Source organism: Charadrius vociferus, unplaced genomic scaffold, assembly GCF_000708025.1.
Source record: "Charadrius vociferus isolate BGI_N301 unplaced genomic scaffold, ASM70802v2 scaffold2, whole genome shotgun sequence".
NCBI classification, from domain to species: domain Eukaryota; kingdom Metazoa; phylum Chordata; class Aves; order Charadriiformes; family Charadriidae; genus Charadrius; species Charadrius vociferus.
Genome location: NW_009647595.1, coordinates 4,364,232 through 4,383,276, shown reverse-complemented (window position 1 = coordinate 4,383,276; position 19,045 = coordinate 4,364,232). Strand labels below are relative to the sequence as shown.

General features: G+C 41.3%; 1 protein-coding gene across 1 annotated transcript in view; it reads right to left on the bottom strand.

Moving 5' to 3' along the window:
* Positions 1-2,808: 2,808 nt before the first annotated feature.
* Positions 2,809-19,045, bottom strand: part of FER1L6 (fer-1-like family member 6) — a 68,875-nt gene continuing 52,638 nt past the window's right edge. The window contains exons 33-40 of the mRNA XM_009881005.1: positions 18,620-18,780; positions 15,669-15,811; positions 15,016-15,104; positions 13,083-13,181; positions 10,766-11,007; positions 9,606-9,769; positions 6,749-6,849; positions 2,809-3,025 (exon numbers count right to left, since the gene is read on the bottom strand). Of these exons, the coding sequence (XP_009879307.1) occupies positions 2,845-3,025; positions 6,749-6,849; positions 9,606-9,769; positions 10,766-11,007; positions 13,083-13,181; positions 15,016-15,104; positions 15,669-15,811; positions 18,620-18,780 (1,180 nt within the window). The 3' untranslated portion in view covers positions 2,809-2,844. The remainder of the gene's footprint in view (positions 3,026-6,748; positions 6,850-9,605; positions 9,770-10,765; positions 11,008-13,082; positions 13,182-15,015; positions 15,105-15,668; positions 15,812-18,619; positions 18,781-19,045) is intronic.

The following is a 19,045-nucleotide window of genomic DNA, read 5'->3' as shown; positions in this document are numbered from 1 at the left end:
TCTTTTTGTATGAAATAGATAGGAGCTCTTGACAATAACAACAATCCTCAGTATAAACCTCACTCCCTATTAACCACAAAGCCCATGTCACTATAAATTCACTTAAGATGCAAACCCGTAACATCTGGCATCTATATGAGTAGTCCAACTTTGCGTCCTGCTATATTTTTTCTCTTTAATACTTACTGACAGCCCTACCTCTCCAGCTACTTTGCAGCCATCTGGAAGATCATGAAATGGTATTTGATTTAGCTTTGCCCCATAAGACAACACTACCCACGTCAGCCTACTTGTGCTAGGCAGTTCAAGAGTTGTAGAACAGTTAGCTTGCTTGATTTTTGGCTGTGTGATGCCCTTTTCAGCCCAGACTGCAGGGCTATGCAGGGGTAAGGGGACCCCGGTGTTCAGTGATACAAGGGAGTCAGGGATGGTTGTGCTGCAGGAGATTGAAGACCCCAGGGGCAGCAGGGGTGAAGGAGATGGCTATTTGCACTGGGATCCAGGGGATGAAAGGGGACAGGGTCTTTGCATGGCCCCTGCTCATCCAGACTCAGACCAGGGCTTGGAGGGGGATGTCATTTCAGTCATTTTGTCCTAACAGTGGTCCTGCCGCTATGTGTTTGCTGCTGAGCTCCAGAGCCAAGGCTTGGTCCTGGAGACATGCAGGAGGACCCTCCGGCAAGGGCAGGGTGCACAAGCCACAGTCCAGTGCTTCACACAGTCCATGACAGCAAGGGCAAACAAGCAGAGTAAGTACAGATGGACACAATTGCTGCCATGCAGGATCAGACCTACTGCCCTGTTGCACTGGAAAAAAAAAAAGAATCAGAACCATTGCCTTTATGGCTATCACAACACACTCCAATTGTTGTGATTCATCTCCCACATTTTGCACCAAAATAATTTTATTTGCTTTTATAGGAGCTTTTAAACTGCATTTCCGGAATCCATGGTATGGTGGGACATTTTAGGAGAAATAACATTTCCTTTTCTGTTTCATACAGGCTCAATTGCAAAATAGCACAAATCTGAAAAACAAGTGGTTTCAGAGGAATGTGTCCCACATGCTGCATAAGCAGAGTGCACCGAGACGAAGAAGGACTCGAGGGTGCTCAGCACCTTTCCACATTGCTGTCCTGCATTGCTACGTTTAACTAGTCCAGATTCAACCATGTAATTGTGTTCTAATTTCTTGGTCATATTAAATACACTTCTAAAGGAAAATAGCACAACAGTAAAACCCATTCAGTGTGGTCCTTTGCCATATGTCCAGTTGTAATGTAATTACTCACATACTTAAATAATTTAGTTATATTTATTGTATATTTAGAACATGAAATTTAGAAGAAATATTGAGTCACAATCTGCTGGATGGGGTGGGGATGGGATGCTTTCAGCCTGCCTTTAGCCATCTGCCTCTATCATCAGTGGAATGAGGAAGAAGCACTTTTAGAGCAATTCATCCCATCCAAAACAAGCCTCTAAAATGCTTTTTAAATGTAAAATATTTTCTCTGTGGAAGATTGAATGACATGGAGCGTTCTGTATTGCAGACCAGAGGGGAACACAGAGGCTCGTTGTAAAGCCTTAACAGGCCAGGTACAAGCAATACCACAGCAGCTTCCCATAGAAGTGGCTTCTGAGAATTATACAGATGCCTAAATTTCTAGTCCTGCACCCTGAGCTTGGCAGAATTATCAGCATTTCTAGATTTCTTTTTCTTGTCTTTTAATACTTTTAAAATTTGCACAGGGTGGTCACACTTTCTATGAGCAGAGCATGATGGAAAGCATTTTCTCAAAGGTCACCTTTACAACATGTCTAACCAGGGATGAGACTAGAGGAGATTGCTATAGCTACTTCACATCCATAAGCACTCATTTTAAGGCCAAGTGTGGTCATTAAGTTATCAAGCCTTGCCTTGTGCATGACACAGGCTGCAGCATTTTCTGTGTTCTTTAATAGGATGAAGATTTTCACATTGACATCTGTGTGAGGTTTTATTCCTTGTGTTCTTTAATCCTCCATGATTTGTTCCACTCTGCAGCTTTCTCGTTTCCAGCCCTCTGTCCCTCTGCTCCTCAAGCAGCAGGATTCTCCCTGTTCCCTCTCCTTTACAAGGATCATTTGCTACTGTAGTGCCTGTAGCTGAGTCTTCATCTTCCTGATCCCTCTCCTCCAGCGACCTCCAGCACTTTCAAACTGCAGCTGAAAAAAGTTCTTTCCATCTCTGCTTCTACCTCCCCCTGTCACTGACACTACCTCATCTGTAAGCGTGTGAGATGTCTTTATAGAGCACAGAGCTCCTACTGAGAAGCGCAGGATGAATTCTGCATGTGACACCAAATAAGACAATTTAACCTTAGATTTTTTTTGATAAAACTTTTATCTCAAAATAATTGTGCCATTATAGGTCATTGGAAAACAGCTCAAATAATTAATTACAAAACTGTGCAAAGACTGAACTATACATTTGTCTCAGTGTACAGATTGTGCTCTTAATATTTAATCACTTCTCTGTAATAATAAATACTTGACTGAAAAATCAGTTTCTGCATAGCATTAAGGAATTTACTTTCAAGTTCTAAGTGCCAAATCAAACTTTCATTGTCACTAAAGCTGCAGCAGTATGTTAATGATAATGTACATTAAGGCTAGGTCTGAATGAGCAGCCAAAAAAGTAAGATGTTAAAATATTCTAAGAGAGCTCCAGCTTCTGATACAAATATTTATGTTTTCTTCTTAAAAGGAATGAGACATGTTTCAGGTTCATTAATTCTGTATGCCTGACTTTTATTTTTAACTGAGTATATGATTGATTACAATGAGAGCCATAACCTGTGCTCATCCTACAACTATCTTATGACTGATCGCACCTGGCAGAGTGTAGATGAAGAGCACCAAGAAGACAACAAGAATAAGTAGAATTATGCCGATGATGATGTACTTCTTGTAATTTCTCCAGATCAGGTGATACAAACACTTGAAAGGACTTACAAACCAAGAGAAGGATGTGTCTGGTCGGCTAAAGGGGAAGAAAGAAAAAGAGAAAAACTTTTGTAAAGGCAGATCCAGCTATTTCCAAAGGTACCCCACTGCAAAATATATATTTGAGTTTCTTTGCAGTTTCTTCACACTGTAGGGTGAATCTGGCTGCATACAGAGAGGAAAACAATGTTCTCCTTAGGAAAAATGTTGGTGTAGTCTCTCCTCTGGCACCCCACCCAGCTTGGGAGGCCACTATGCTTCTGACTTCAACAGCCCTATCCCTGCAATGAGCTGAGGCAACTTCCATCAGCTCTGTGTGACAGCATGACCTGACGAGTATAGTGGTGTGGAGCAACATTAACAACAGCAAAGTTGGGTGCAGGTTGTCTTTCTTACCCAATATCACTGTAATTGTGCAGATGGTGCAGCAGTAAGGAGAATGAAATTAAGACTGAGGGTCACAAAAAGCAATGGCCATGTCTCACTCTAGAAAGTTGCTGAAGGAATTTAAGCAATGACTTAGTCATCTGGAGAATTCAGCATTCTGCACATGGAAGTGAATGTCAATGTGACAGAAAGTCTGTAAATCTAAAAGGCCAACTGAATATCTTTTCATTAAAGACTGTGTTTTATGCTGAGGTGGAAATGACTTAGAAATAAATCAACAAATAAGCCCTCTAGGTTAAAAGAAATTATTAAAAAACGGATACTCTAAAGAGCAAAACTTACTGAATCACAGACTTGAGTAACAAAGCCATTAGTCTGCATGTTCCAGCTACTTAAGGGCTTTTCATAACCTTTAAAGACAGGGGACAAAATGCCAGACTGTTGCTCATTTAGTTTGTTTTCTTTGCAACGTAGGCAATAGAATTCAGTACCAGTTACAGCAGTGCATTGGTTATAATAGAGTGCATCTGGAAAAGCATCCTGTCTTGATCGACAGAGATGAAGAGATGGATAACCTCATGGTGTTCTAGACAGCAGGAAATTACACTCACTACACCTTATATCTTATTTGCATGTTTCTCTTTAGTTCCCAGACATTTAAGCTTTGTATACCTTTGCTTTGGTACATTGAAGAGTCTGCCACTGTCTAGTAGCTCCTTGAAAATAATTTTGGTTTTGAAATTATTTTGTTTCTTGATTTAAAAACTTAATTGCACAAAACAATCTGAAAATTTCTCTGCTTCTCTGCGTGAGCCTACATGATTAGCAACAAAAATGAGAACCTACAGTACTGGCATAGAGATATGGAGGTCCTGACACGAAGCGCCTTGAGATCCCCTTCTTCCTGAAGAGAACTCATTTGAAGTGCAGAAACAGTTTTCTGTTATCTCTCTGTTGATTTTGACTACTCTGCATGTATGAACCACATATTCCATCACTCAGGGGCACTGAGCTGGTAAACTTTAATACCAGCACTATGGAACTGGGGCATGCAATGTCTTCAGCTATGAGTTTATTTTCTTTCCAGTAAGCGAGTGTCTAGCTAAAATAGTATTTACTATCCACGTGCTGATATTGCTTTAGTAACCTTAGCATTTATTTGTGCCTAAGTTTAAAACTTAGATGCCCAGCCTGGTCAGTTATGTGGGCTGTCTGCACGTGGAGAGGAAGGACATTCTGGAGGACAATTCATCTCTTTCCCCAGCTGCCATCTTAAGATACGTGTGTTAATAATTTGGATGGCTCCCAAACCTGTACATGAGCAGCTACAAAGGGAGCCTGAATGGCTTCCTTCTGAGAGGGGTAATGTCAGGTGAGACTAGGCCCACCCTAAGTTTAATATAATTGAGGCACACACCTCAGTTACGAGTAGAACTGGGTGGAGCCACATGTTGGCTGTGTATTTCATCATAAAAACCTAGATATGAAGCCTCTACGATTACTCAGTGCAAGATCTGGGGGAACACTCTGGTTTTGTGGCTTCTGGGTCAAAACACCTCAAGGCTGACTGTGCAGCAGAGAAGGGGCCACCAGGCTAGTGACAACCTTTTGACCCAACAGCACATTTGCAGATAAAATACCCCTGAGGTGAACATGCAGGGAGCCCTGGAGCCCCAGGCTGCCTGGGGTGCACGGGCTGGGCTGGAAAAAAAATGAGAGGAAAATGAGAGGGTGCCTTTGCACATCTTGTTGACAAACTTCTGGACAGGTAATCTTTCTATTACACACTATGCTCCCTCTTAAAACTGCCTAGGCTGGTTGTCTCCCACCAGGCATAATTCAGAGCTATCCGAGTTGTCTCTTCTCTGTGCTTTAGTTTCCATTACTGGGAATCTTTCAGACAGACATCTGCCAGGCGTAGCTCATCCTGCCCTTGGGGAAAGGTGTTGAGTCAAATGATAGTCTTTCCAAGGCTAATTTTCAACAAGTCTCTGATACCTCTAATTTTCAGGCTAAATTTATATCCTTTGTAAGGGTATTGACAATTCCACCTTTATGTTGTTTTTTTCCTTTTTCCTGTTTATCCCAAGATATGTATCAAACTAACAAGATTAAACAGAATGTGCAATGATTACCATTATGATTAGCAATTGATTTTTAGAAGCTTTGGTAGCAGGAAATATAACATCAATTTCTCTCTCTCTCTTTTTTTATTCTAGCTCATTACTTTAGTAGAACAAAGTACTTGAGCCAAAATAGATTAGAAGTACATTTTTTTTCTTAATGCAAAAATCTCAGCAAATATTTTTTTAATGTGAAAAATACTGAAAGATAAAATGTTCCTTCTAGATCATCTGCCTTTGTTAAACCACTTAAAATGTCCTCATTAAAAAGTCTTATGATGAAAAATATCTTCATTCTTTGATTATGAAGTACAAAAAAATTAGAGACAGGTTTGTTAAATTCGTATTATTCCTGTATGACCTGATTTTCATATTTTATGTGCCTTTATCTGCAAGTGATTAATTTATGCAAAAATAACTAGATGTATGTAGAGGTCAGTTTTCCACTGATATGTAGCACCTAAGATACCTTTAAATGTGTGCAGATAATTCTTAGAATCATAGAATGATGGAATTATAGAATCATTTAGATTGGAAAAGACGTAAGATCAGTGAGTCCAACTGTTAACCCAACACTGCCAAGCCCACTATGTCCCTAAGCACCGTGTCTACACATCTTTTAAATACCTCCAGGCATGGTGACTCCACCACTTCCCTGGGCAGCCTGTTCCAATGCTTGATAACCATTTTGGTGAATAAATTTTTTCTAATATCCAAAATTCTTGTTTCCTAATACTAAGGCTCTGTCTCCTAATGATCATATTAAAAAACAACAACAAAAAAAAAACTACCCAACCCAAAACTGGGCAAAGGAAATATTTCATACAGTCATTTTAAAGCACTTAAACATTAATGGCCTATAGTTATCCTGTTAATATAGTAGATATAATCCATCTGATCTTTATAGGTGACCAAACTGAGGTGTTGGGTGTATGCATAAGTTACGATGGTTTAAGAGGTTATCACATGTCAGGTCAGCTATGGAATCAGCCTGCATGTGAACTCTAGCTGAGGAAAAACATGCAGCAATGCAATTTATTTGGGCTTCCAGAGGAAGGGATTTCACCTAACCTGGAAGGTGCTGCCAGCTACGAGTGCCGGCAGCCAAGCAATGCACAAGCTGGACAAATGGCTTGCTCAAGGTTACAGTGGGAAAGAAAAGCCAGGAGAGGAGCAAGGACACCTGTTCTTCCCCATCTCCAGCTGAAGATCCCTGCTCCAGCTTTTTTAATGAGTATGTTCCTACTCACTTGGGTTTTTCCAAGGGTTCAGGCTCCTTTCGAGCTTTTCCTACTGGATTCTTCTCAGCTTCTTCTGCTGTGACTAAGTGAAACTCAGCTTCCACCTTGCCCTGGATCAGAGAGATCATATGTAAGCATCCAATCCTGGGTTATAATCACTAAATCACAGCTGGATTCAGCTTGTGGAGACATTATGGAACCAGCTCAGGGTGAAGGAAATTGGTTAAAGAAAATAAGATAAAGTCTTTGCAGTTAAAGAGAAAACACATAGGAAAACCCAGGCAGCAAATTCCTGACTTATGCTTAAGGACCATGAGGAAAAAGAGGTAGGAAGTTTTCTTCCAGACACATAAATATATTTTCTTCCTAAATTATAATGTAATTCATCTGAGAAGAGAAGACCTGTCTTCTATCTACCACAGGTCCTGGCACAGCTGAATGGCCAAGTTGGAAGCTGCATTGCTGACATGGATGAGGTGTAGTCCACCAGTGGGGGGAAATTCAGCCAGTCACAAGTGCTGCAGCAGTTGAGCTGTGGGGTTTCAGCTGACAAAAAGAACATAGCTAGAAATGAGATCTGTGTGCAGAAAACGTCATACAGTCTTAGAGCTCTGTTCAGGCAAAAAGAATAGTGGTCTGGCAGGTGGTTTCAGAGTCATTTTTTTGATGGATGGCCAGAAGATGATACTCAAAGCTGTGACAAAAGGACAACTTTATTCAGCCAATTTATTCACCAATTTACTGATATTTTCTAGAATTCAGAGGAGTCATAATGGGATATAACTGCTGATTTACTGCTTGTTTTCATTGTGACAAGTCATTAAAGGTTGTTGAGTGACCAATAAAATATTAGCACTTAAAAAAGATCATGTCTATTACACCTTGCAGCAGAAATACGTAATCTGAGTTATTTGGCCTCTTAGTATCAACTGTAACTTCCGCTATAGAAGTTAGAGCTTCCTAAATATGGGTTAAATATTTGTTTTTCCCTTGCACTCACAGCAATAAATCTGTTGATATTTCTGTCTGTGTTAGGTTACAAAGACATTCTCTCTTTTCCCTGTTCATCCAGGTCCGTTCATCAGTACTATCTCCACTATAGATTTAATTAGGACAAAGGAAAAAAAAAAAAAAGATTTCAGAGACTTAAAGATTCCAGTAAGAATTAAGAATGGGTAATCAAATCAGTTTCATAAAATCGGTGACGGATGAAAATCAGACAAATGGCTTTTCATGTATATGTTATTTTCCTAGCCCATACTTTTGTGGATATCAAAAACTAAATCTATGGTCAGTGTATGGGATTCAGCATAAAACTGGACTGAAGGAAGGATGAGGATAAAAGGGATCAATGTGGAAGACAAGGGGATCAAGAGATGAAAGTGAACCGGGAGAAAGAGAATCAATTGTACAAGAGCTGAGAAAATTGAGGTAAAGCAGGGATTTGCAAGTGGAATCCATCCACTAAACCCATGGAAAATATGCAGTCACCTTCAATCTGATGAAGGCAATGAACTTGAAGATGACGCTTTTTATTAAAGAATCCTTCTCGCGGGAAGGGATGGAAATATGAAGGACAGGTGCTGTTTAGGAAAATTCTTGGACAGTCAATGATAATCTAGAGAGGGAGGTAGATCCCCTAAAAAAGGACCAAAACAGGCGAATTTGTGGAGGGCTATACTACAGGGAGATAGCTTGTAGCTCTTGGTCTGTGTCCTCACAGGGATCTGGATAGAACTAGTAAGACTCCAACCACCCTAATCCCAGAACTGGACTGCAGGGATGCCCAGGTTCGGGTCCAAGCTCCCAAAGTGCTCTGTGGCCATGTGAGCACATCAGCTCAGGTTTTCCTTCACTAGCTTACACAGCTCTGCTTCATGCTCTGCTTCATGTGGACATGCCCCATCACTAGCTTACACAGCTCTGCTTCATGTGGACATGCCCCGAAGACCATATGTGGAGTGAACTATTGGGATGTACTTCATGCCAAGATACATGCACTCCACCTAGGAAACATAGGAACAGATCCGTCTTTCCTTTACACTGAGGATCCCTATACTGCTGTAACAGTACAAAGGAGCCTTAAAGAAAGGAAAAAATTGAGATGTTGCGTTAAACACTGAGAATTTCAGTGTAGCTCCAGATTATACACAGAAAGCACCACAACATTATGAAGAGAAGCTGCAGTAGAAAACTCTGAGATAAATGGCTAGGTACATGCTGAGTACATTCCACCCTACTGGCAAGCCTTGTTATTCTAGAGACTTCAGGTAAATGAAAATTTATATGGCAGAATTTCTTCTTCTTAGGAGGCTATTTCTAATATAAAAAGTCTTGTAAAGTTTGGGGGAAGCTGTCATTGTCCTTTGCATTCCTTTATACCAATTGTATCCTTCCACTAAAACAAACAAAAACTTGGCTTTGTGAGCACACTTCAAGAGCAAGAGGGGACTGTGCTCTTTCTACTTGAGATGTGTCACTAGCAAGGAGAATAATGGTAGACTCCAAAATCTATTCCTTTGCCCTGGCTGAAATGAGAAATAAGTAGAAAAGAAATAAATACACAGGTGAGATTCATCCCAGGATTTCCTCAGCTGACACAAAGTTGGCTGGAAACACCTCATTTTCACTCTATTCATCCAGTGTGCTGGGAGATGAAGAGTAGAAGAAAGCAAAGCAAAGAGCTCTGGCTGCCTGGGATTATCTGAACCAAATCTACAGGGAGCCACTGAAAAATTTGGAGGAGCCCCACAGTGGTGTGGTGATCATTCTTCACATACCGTGTGCAAAATTAGCATCTGTCTGTCTCAGGACCTCAGCATGTCAGCCCCAGAGAAAAGCTGTTCATCTGTAGTGAGCTGCCTACCGTGAGCTCCCCAGCCTTGATGAAAGGCCACCAGCCTCGGACGCGCTTCTGCTGAAATATGGAGATCCTGTTTTCTTCACTTGCTGCCACAACCATGCCTAGGTCACAGCTCTTGGCTGTCTTTGCTGCTCGAGGGAACCCATTCAGGTTCAATTCAAGAGTGCCTGGAGGGAGAAATAATGTGACAACACTCAGAGACCAAACAGATGTGAACACATTCAAACAGCAGCTTTCAGATGAGATACACGGAGCAAAGCAGCAGCTTGGGCCCCAGCTTCATAGCCGGGGATCTCTCTGTACTGTCAGCCATTCATTTGTATTGCCCTGGCATCATCTCACCTGAGTTCCTAATTATTCCCTCTCCAACAAATGTATATGTTTGCAACGTAGTGCCTCAGAGAAAGACAAGCGAAAGCTGGTCTCAGACACCACTTTGTACATACCCGTCCTGGTTTGAGTGACACAGGACTAATTTCTGTTTTAATGCTTGGGAAAACTGCACTTTTAGAAGACTCTAGTGTCTGAATTTGTGAAAAAATTTACTTTATAGCCAGCTGTGGTGTGCGGGTTTCAAGGTCTCAGTGTCTTCAAGCTTGCCAGGCGCAAGGATGAGGAGGAGCGAGGCCTGGGCACTCGACCCAAGCTGGCCAACAGAATGATTTCATATCATGAATGTCACATTCAATATGAATTAGAAAGTTTGCTGCGAAGTGCTCTCTCTCCCTTGATGGCTCTGATCCAGAGAACTTCTTGCCCTGGCGCCGAACCCCTGAGGCCTTCCCTTCCTCCCGAAGCCGCAGTGCTTGCAGTGTCCGACATTTGCTGTCCACTGCTGAGAGTGTACAGCTTCCTACTCATAGAATTGGCTGAGTACAATCCTTATATATTTTATATTGCTATCAGGATCAATATTGGTTCTTTAGTGTTGTTAATGTTAATTATCTACTCTTATTCTATTAAATCTGTTTACATTTCAACCCCTGGGTTTCCTTGTTTTTCCCAACTCCCTTCCTGGGTGGGGAGGGGTCATCAGGTGATAGAATAATTCTCTAAATGACAATAAAGTGTTGTTGGTTTTCTCAAACCGTAACAATACCTCTACAAAATACAGGTCTGGAAAGACTTCAGGTGAAGTTCAGGCAGATCCATTGCATACTTACCCAAGAAATCATCTGAAGAGAGTCTTTCAAAGTCCCACACCTGAAGCACCAGCTCAGCAGGTACTTTGCGCTCCGTCTTTTCCAAGGAAAATATGTTTTCTCTTTTACTAACCACCATTTGTTTCTCTGCTGGGAGGTAGCAGAACGGGAAAACAAAGCGCCAGTTGAAGTTGCCCTCTCCTGTCAAGGAGTTGTAATGTACGTCTGTCTCCTGCTTGTCCTCTTCCAGGTTCTTTATCCACCTATGGCAAGCACATAGTGGAATACACTGCTGTCACCAGGGGAGCTGGAGTTGTGGTTGTTGTTATTCGATTACAGGCATGATAATTTACTAATTCCTCACTAATCCATGAGGGGAAACACACCGTTCAGGACTGTGACAGGCAGAGACAGCCCTGGCTCAGGCATCTCAGCTACCTCTGAGCCATGGCACAGGCTGCAGCAATGGCCAGTGATGATGAAAATTTGAGAGTGGGAACATGATTTTTATTTAGATCAGACCCCAAAATACCCCTTGGCCATTTACTGTTGGCCAATATGTTTGTCTTCTTTGGGACAGGCAAAGACAACACTAGTCATTTATCCATTACTAATCACCCTGTATTCATGTTGTGCCACACTAATAAATTCCGTTTCAATGTCCCAAGACTGATTTAAGTGCTCAGTATTAGAGTTTAAATTGTTTGCAGTTGCTATTTGGGGGTATAAACATGGCATAAGTATGGCTGGAGAAGACTCTCTGTTTTTTCTTGTGATTTCTTCTTGGTTTCTGCTACAGTGTGTACAACATCTGATGTGCAATGCTACGTTACAAAAGGACAACGCTTTCCTAAACATAATCTTCTGTTCTGAAGAACTCCACTGACTTAATGATCCAGCTAGGTATATTTTAGGTCTGAAGATGATTTATCACAGCTTGAGTAAAGATTAGCATTTTTGTGCTGCATCCAAAGAGTGGCTTTTCCCTTGCAAGCCCCATTATTTCAAAAAGGAATTGAGAAAAACGGTAACAATCCCAAGCACAGCACTGCCCTCAGTGCAAATCCATGCCTGGTGACAGATTCAGTGCCCAGTGCACTGTCTGAACATAATGAGATTTGTGTCTTCATCATTAAGGCACAGAAGCAAAAAGTTACCCGCTCCTGGCTTTCCCTGTCAGACTGCTCTGGCATTGATAGTGATGTTCTCATGTTACCACATGGCTCAGCACAAAGGCTGGGTCCCTATTTAGTTCCTCAATTTTGCCCTCTCAGAGCTACTCTGCTACTGCTCTGAACACGTTAGTTTATTGCTAAGTTGAATACATCTGTGTGAACAGTGGTGATTTCAGAGTAGCTCCTCTCAGGGAACTGCAAGGGGAGGTTTGCTCAGCCAGTGTGTGCAATAACCGCACTTGCAGCCCACTGGGCGCTGTATGGCTGAATTGGTGGGCTAACATCACCTGGGCTAATTAGTGAGCTAATGTCACCTGGGCTAATATCGCCTGCTCCATAGGAGTGGAACCACTCCTGGTGCCCCACAGAGCTTGGTCAGTGCTAACACAAGTTTTCCTGGTAAAATGCATGTAGATATACCCTACACAGGAGTAAGAGCTGCTACCAGACTGCCCTGTCCTTATGCTTACTTTGGATTTCATATTACGTTCATGTGATTTTCAGAACCTGCAAAGTGGAAAACATCCTCCCTTCCCTGCTCCATCCGCCCCAGTGCTGACTCCTCCAGGTCTTTGCATCTGGTCATTGGCAACACTGTGACAGGTTTTTAGGAAAACTCATTTTTCCATATGCCGAGTGCTCCACAAATTCTGATTTTTCCAGGATCCACATTGGCACAATTCATGCTGGCGTGACGTTCTCCCCAGCATGGCCATGGTCATTCACCCACACATGCTTCCCACATGAGGTTAAAAAATAATTCCCACAGGAATAGCCTGGCATAAGAAACTTTCTTGCTTCTAATGTGGTCATAATTCCATTTCCTCTGATTATTTCATACCTCTCTGTGTCTGTGTAAGTCCTAACAGTTCAAATTCTGTAAGCCTTTGATCTCTTTTGCTAAACTGTGGGCTTGGTTATCTACTTATGCCAAATCTGCCTGAGCAAGAAGTAAGGACTAGTGTCCTTTTTTAAGAGGAAAAAAAAAGGGGGAAATAAAGAAGCAGTATCCAATATAGATGAGTAATTTGGGCAGGCATTTAGAGCAAAGTGCCAAGGTCACAGAAATAGTTTATGGGATATTCTCACAACATAATATTTTCGTCTGCTTTTTGAATGAAATATTACTTGTCCCTTTTGAAGACAAGTCCTGAAGAACTTACCCTTTTACATAGATATCACTTGATTTTTGCCCTGTAAAGATGTTTTCGTCTTCGAGAATGACATCCTCTGTATTCCAGATTATTACCCTCAGTTCGTAGCTGAAAAATAAAAGAAAGTAGGCCTGTGCATACTCAAGCTCTGGTCAGACACTAATGTAAACCTCTATCCAATCATGCTTTTATAAAATGAGAAATGTTGTATTTGTGCAAAACTCTTAAAACAACATCAGTTTCAGGCCCCCTCTGTTTACAAGAGAGTCAAGTGATAGAGTGGGGATGGCGGCTCCTCTCAGCTCTTGGAGCATGCCGGACCACAGCAGCGTCACTATCAGCTTCAGAGGGATGGAAAATTCCTTGCTTTTTATATGCCTGTTCCTTTTCAATTTTCTTCACAAATGCTGCAGTGAAATAAGGCAAAGTTGATCTGAGCAACATCATCAGAGCAGCCTCCAAAACAGTGAGCAGCTTGCTAATAAAAAACAGAGCTCCCTGGGAGGTGCTTTTCAGAAGAAATGCCTAAAAACACTGTATTTGGTGCAATCCAGGGCATTAAAAGGGAAAAGAACCACTGCTTAGAGATATTATCATTTAAGTGAGAGCAATCATCTTCAGTAGCAACAGTAAAAGGAATTAAAGCTTTCCCATCCTTTCTACTCCTTATATACAGACATTTATGGTGGTATTCCAAAGTTCTAGAAGCTTGAACTGGAATACAGATGTTGCAACTGACATAAAAATTTGATACTGAAGAAGCTGTGTATGCCTTGAGCCATTGGGAAAATGTTCTTCACCGAGAGGGTGGTTGGTCACTAGAACAGGCTCCTCAGGGAAGTGGTCACGGCAGTAAGCCTGTCAGAGTTCAAGGAGTTCAAATACGCATTTGTCAGCAAAATGGGTAACTCGGGTTTGCATGTTTACTTTCTTTCTCGTAATTAATGGTTTGACAATATTTTTCTCTGCTTTTGTAGAGTACAAAAATGGCAGCAACATTTTGGTTTTGTGGGTATGATTAGTTTTAAATCTTTTTGGCTTGGAAAATGCTTGTTGTTAAGGAGCTTTACAGGAAGTTCTGATCTGAAGAAATTAATTGTTACATAGACTCTTATTTTTGTCAAATCTTGGCTTTTGTAAAAGGAAAGGAAAAGAAACACAGTTTTATTACATTGTTTCTTGTTCAAACATAAATAATACAGGAATAGTACCTAATGCTACTTCAGACATAAAATTCTCAGGAAAGGCATTGCTAACTTCAGACATAAAATTCTCAGGAAAGGCCTTGCTAAAATATTGGAATAAGGTTGATGCAGGGTGGGCTGAGAACTATGTTGGTCATTTTTGTGTTTCATTTACAAGCGTTCAATTAGCTTGAAGAGCTATGTGTAATGTTGCATATAAAGTAGCATAAGTATCTATCTGAAACTTGACAGATGGTTATTTCAAATGTATCTCTGTCTGTTGCTGCTTTATGTGTTTCTTGATCTTTGAAACAAGTGCTGAAAATCCAATAGGTGCAGTACTATTGCATCAGATTGAAGATCTTAACCAAGGTCAAGTATGTTATCCTACTGAAAGAGGTAGGGAAACCAGAATTACCTCTTTCAGCTCAATAACTGGATGATAACATCAGAATTCTTAAGGGACTCTTGCCTCTAACAACCTGCAATCTCTATATGAAAAAGCAGTATCTTTCTAAAAGAGGTGTTCGGTAGCCCTTGATGGAAAAATCACCACCAGTTGAGTTGTTTAATGCAGGAGACCAAACTACATGCTCTCTTTTGACTTGAAGTCATGTGAACCTAAGAAAAGTTTTCTCAGGATCACAGAAGTTTGTTGTGGTAGTTCTTTTTATAGTTCTTTCCAGACACTTAAGAAAGGCTCAGTCTTTGAAGACTTACATCACTGTGTTGGGAGAAAAGCATAGAGTATTAATTACCCTTTGGGTTTTCTTGGTGAAATGTCCACTGGGGGTCCTGGCAGAGGCATGTCTTTAGGAAACATGTCGACCCACATCTGTACACGACCCTTGGGGGAAAAAAAAAAAAAAAAGATTAATATCTCTGTAACCCTATTTTAGATAGACTTTTAAAAGCTTTAAAAGTAGTTCTGACATCCAAAACCCCTGCTTTCTCTATAAGCACCAACCAGTTCATCATCCTGTAACTATGATTTAATCTATAAACTTGCTATACAATATATTTTTTCATACACATATTCTATTAATCTCACAGGAATTTGGTGAAGTTGGAATTGAGCTTAACCACTGACAACTTCAATGTAAAAGTCCATATAAAAATAGCATATGATGAAAGGAAAAAAAGACCCAAAGTCCAAATACAAGCACAAGAGTTTGTGTTAACTTAATAGACTAAAGCATTTAAAAGAATGAAAATACACAGCTACTCCTTGTGTGGCTACTGTGTATTTAGGGAACTGGCTGTATACATGCATGTGTGATGATTTCCAGGTACAAAGCCTGTACAAAGTCTCATGTATGATCTAACACTTGGATGCTGTCTCAGCAAGTAACTGGAGGAAAGGAAAACTGCTCCTGGGTCTACCATCGCCACCATCTCTGAGCTGCTCTACCTGTTCCATGCCTGGTTTATCCTTATGGTAGAGAGGCCGAGTCTCAATGTGCTCTGGGACCAATTTGTATCCAGCTCCAGGGATTTCTTCCCAAGCACGTAAAACCTTTAAGGAGAGATGTTCATATGATTCAACTGGCTCCTCTATCGGAAAAAAAAAAGAACAAAGAGAGCTCAATTATAATGTTGAACCCCTTGGTAATATGTTCCATTAATTATTAAAGATGGTCATTAAAATGTCCAGTTAAAAGGAAGGTTTATGTATCCCAGCTAAGAAGGGTCTTGAAATGCATTTAATTCTTGTAAATAAGGGTACCCACCAGGGTAAGTGTAAGATTAGCACTTACGCAGCAGTTTATCTATAAAACACAGTGAATCATTTCATTATTACAGCAGCAGTTTCTAATAGTAAGATTGAAGAAAACTGTGAACTACTCTTTTTACAGAAAATTGTGAATGTGAGGCTTTTTTACAGTTCATGAAAGACAAGGAGACTTGAATTTTGACGGGGCTGAGAGTAAATAGGCACTAGGAGTTATATCTACACCTCATTTTGTCTTGTGATGGCAACAGCAAAGACACCCCTGGAGAACTGAATCATACCTCAAGGGAAGAGGGCTGAAGTCAAAGAACATTTGTGCTCCTGACCAGCTCAGCTTGGCCACTGGAGGAAGTGAGACCCCAAAGAAGGGCACATCAAGGAAGGACCAGTGCTAATATTTGACATAGGGTGGATATTGGAAAGCAGAGAAAGCCTTTTGAGCTCTTGAGCTTCTCTTTCCTCCCTTTTTGTGTGGGCTCCACACAAAAGGAACCCAGATTTTTGAAGACGGATGTTTCCTAGATCAGGAGAGAAGTACCTAAGTGAGAAGAAGTTAAGAGTTCTTTGTGTCAGGAAGCAGTTATCACTTTTTTCACCAGATTGCTCTCTCTGCGTTGCTGGAAGGTGACAAAGGGTTTGTTTTGTATTTAAACAGTAGGTATTAAACCCTTTCTAGTGGCTCAGAGGGCAAGGAAGGATGACCCTGTGGTTTTGATTCCTGGTTCCCTTTTGTGCACTGACATATGTTTGAGATGTGATGGATTTAATCTAATTTTAGCCAGCTAAAAGCAAGGTCTTTAGCCTGAGCTACTCAGTCAGGCAACCTCAATGGCAAGCAGGACAGATTGTCCCATGATAACCCTTACCCTCTCTCAGGCCGCTTTCTAAGGATTGTTTTCACTGTCTGAAGATGCATATTTCTTCCCATTGGCTACAGATACTTCTAGACTATCTGGGAGTAGATATTTAACTTCTGTGCTCTGAGAACAAAAGTTAAATTATTCTTTCCCTTGAAATTTAAAGTTGGATATAAGGCCCATAGGTATAATTTTCTCCACCTGTAATGTGGAAATAGTACTGGTCCCCCTTTACAGTACTCATCTAGAGCTCAAATCTGTGGTCTTTGTTAGTTTTACAGATACAAATGATAACCAGCACAGGAATATAGCAGGAAATAAGGACCCAGATGTACTTGTCAGAACAGCAATCTGGACAAGAATTATGCAGAAGACTGTACGCTGTAAACTATTTCTTTATAACATATTGAAAAACTTGTGTACATAAGTACTTTGGACTTTGCCATCTGGTTCTGTATTTCCTTGCTTTTGGTTTCCATCATCTTGTCTGATGTTGGTTTGCCTAAAGCTCATTTTAGTGAACTGGAATTTTGATCGAGAGGTCCTGTTGCTGTCAGTCTCACTCAATCATCTGCTAGTGAGGAAAACAAACAGCAATACTGGAGCCATAAATCTCTCCCAGGCCAAGAAACCAAAAATGGATCAACTCTTTTCCCTTCAACAGTGCTACCTGAGCAGCCTTCCACTCAAGATGTGACCTATATATTGTAACTTCCAAGGTGAATTTGCTCAAAGACGAATAAACACAGATAAGTGAGTAGAGGTTTACCTACACTGCCACAGTGTCCATTACTGTCTCCAAGACCAGATCATTTTGCTCCCCTTTGAAAGTTTCCATCCTCACAACTCTTTTCCTTGCCCAAAGTATAAACCTGAATCATAGAACCGTTTGGGTTGGAAGGGACCTTCAAAGATCATCTAGTCCAACCCCCCTGCTATGGCAGAGACATCTTTTGCTGACAGCTCTGTCCCACTCCACCCGTATGTGATATGGACACTCAACTTCCCGGTAGCTTTGCCCTCTTTTTAATCTGGGAACCCTGAAGGCAAGTTCTGTCCTACTCTCTGGATTAGTGGACACTGCAGATACCTGGATTTACACAGAGCTGTGTTAATGCTTCAGAAGAGCAGTCAGAGTTGTAATAACCAAGAGGAGGAAAAAAGCAACAGAGAGGAGGAAATCCAAGTGGGTAAGGTAGGACTGGCAGGTAAGTGGCCTGGAACCTAACTGTGGCCAAATAGAGACTTGTCTGACCTCGAGTAACTCACTTCACATCTGTATTCCCCTTTCCCCTTTTTCTCACTGCTTGGCTCTGTCTACATTAGTGTTTTAGTTTAGACAGGGAACGCATTTTTTAGAAGACTTTCCCAGTAATCCTGACTTTCCATGCTTTGGTTTGCTGCGTGGAGGGGTCTCAGAGCATGCAAGCTGCACTCCTTTCAAATGAAACTAAGCCAGAAGACATGTTCCAAGAGGATCCCATGTATTCCATCCTTGGGATCAGGCAGGACCTAGACCAAAGTACCCCCCAACACCTCCTATGGGGATATCAGGTCATCAACAATATCTGTCTCGTCCTACAGATTCTCTGCAATTAAGCTGCAGTAATAGCTAATATAGACACAGCCTTCATCACCACAGTTATGTGAGTATTTCAAAGCAGAGACAGGTTCTAGTAATCTGACTTTAGACTGCATAGCACAACAGCTACAGCTGGGAAGCCTCTTGGTACTGCTACAATGTGGTTGAAGACTGATGAACTACGTCATTACCGTTCTCATCTTCTGTGAAGACTGTCTGTCCTTTAAAGACTTTTGTTCCTACTTGTATCTCCCCTGGCCGCATGAAGGGTCCGCTTATTCTGTAGTCCTTACACAGCTTTGTGAGGATCTCACTAGGCTTGGTTGCATCTCGCCATGCATTGTACCCTTCTCTGCAAGGAGGGAACAGAAAGTGGAGAGAAATGGGTGAGTTTTTTCTTCAACAAAGTTCACTGGCAAATCAGGACTTGCCATGTTGATATTTGCTTTGTGGCCAGTGGCCCTGATGTCTGCTCAGCCAAACTTTTCCTTTGAACTGCCCAGCGCTACTTCTTACTTGAGACAACCCCTCTGCCTGCTCAGGTCCTGGGGCCAATCGCTCTTTTCTCTTAAAACATAGAAGTTGATGTAGCCTTACCTGCAGCTTTGATAAAGTGG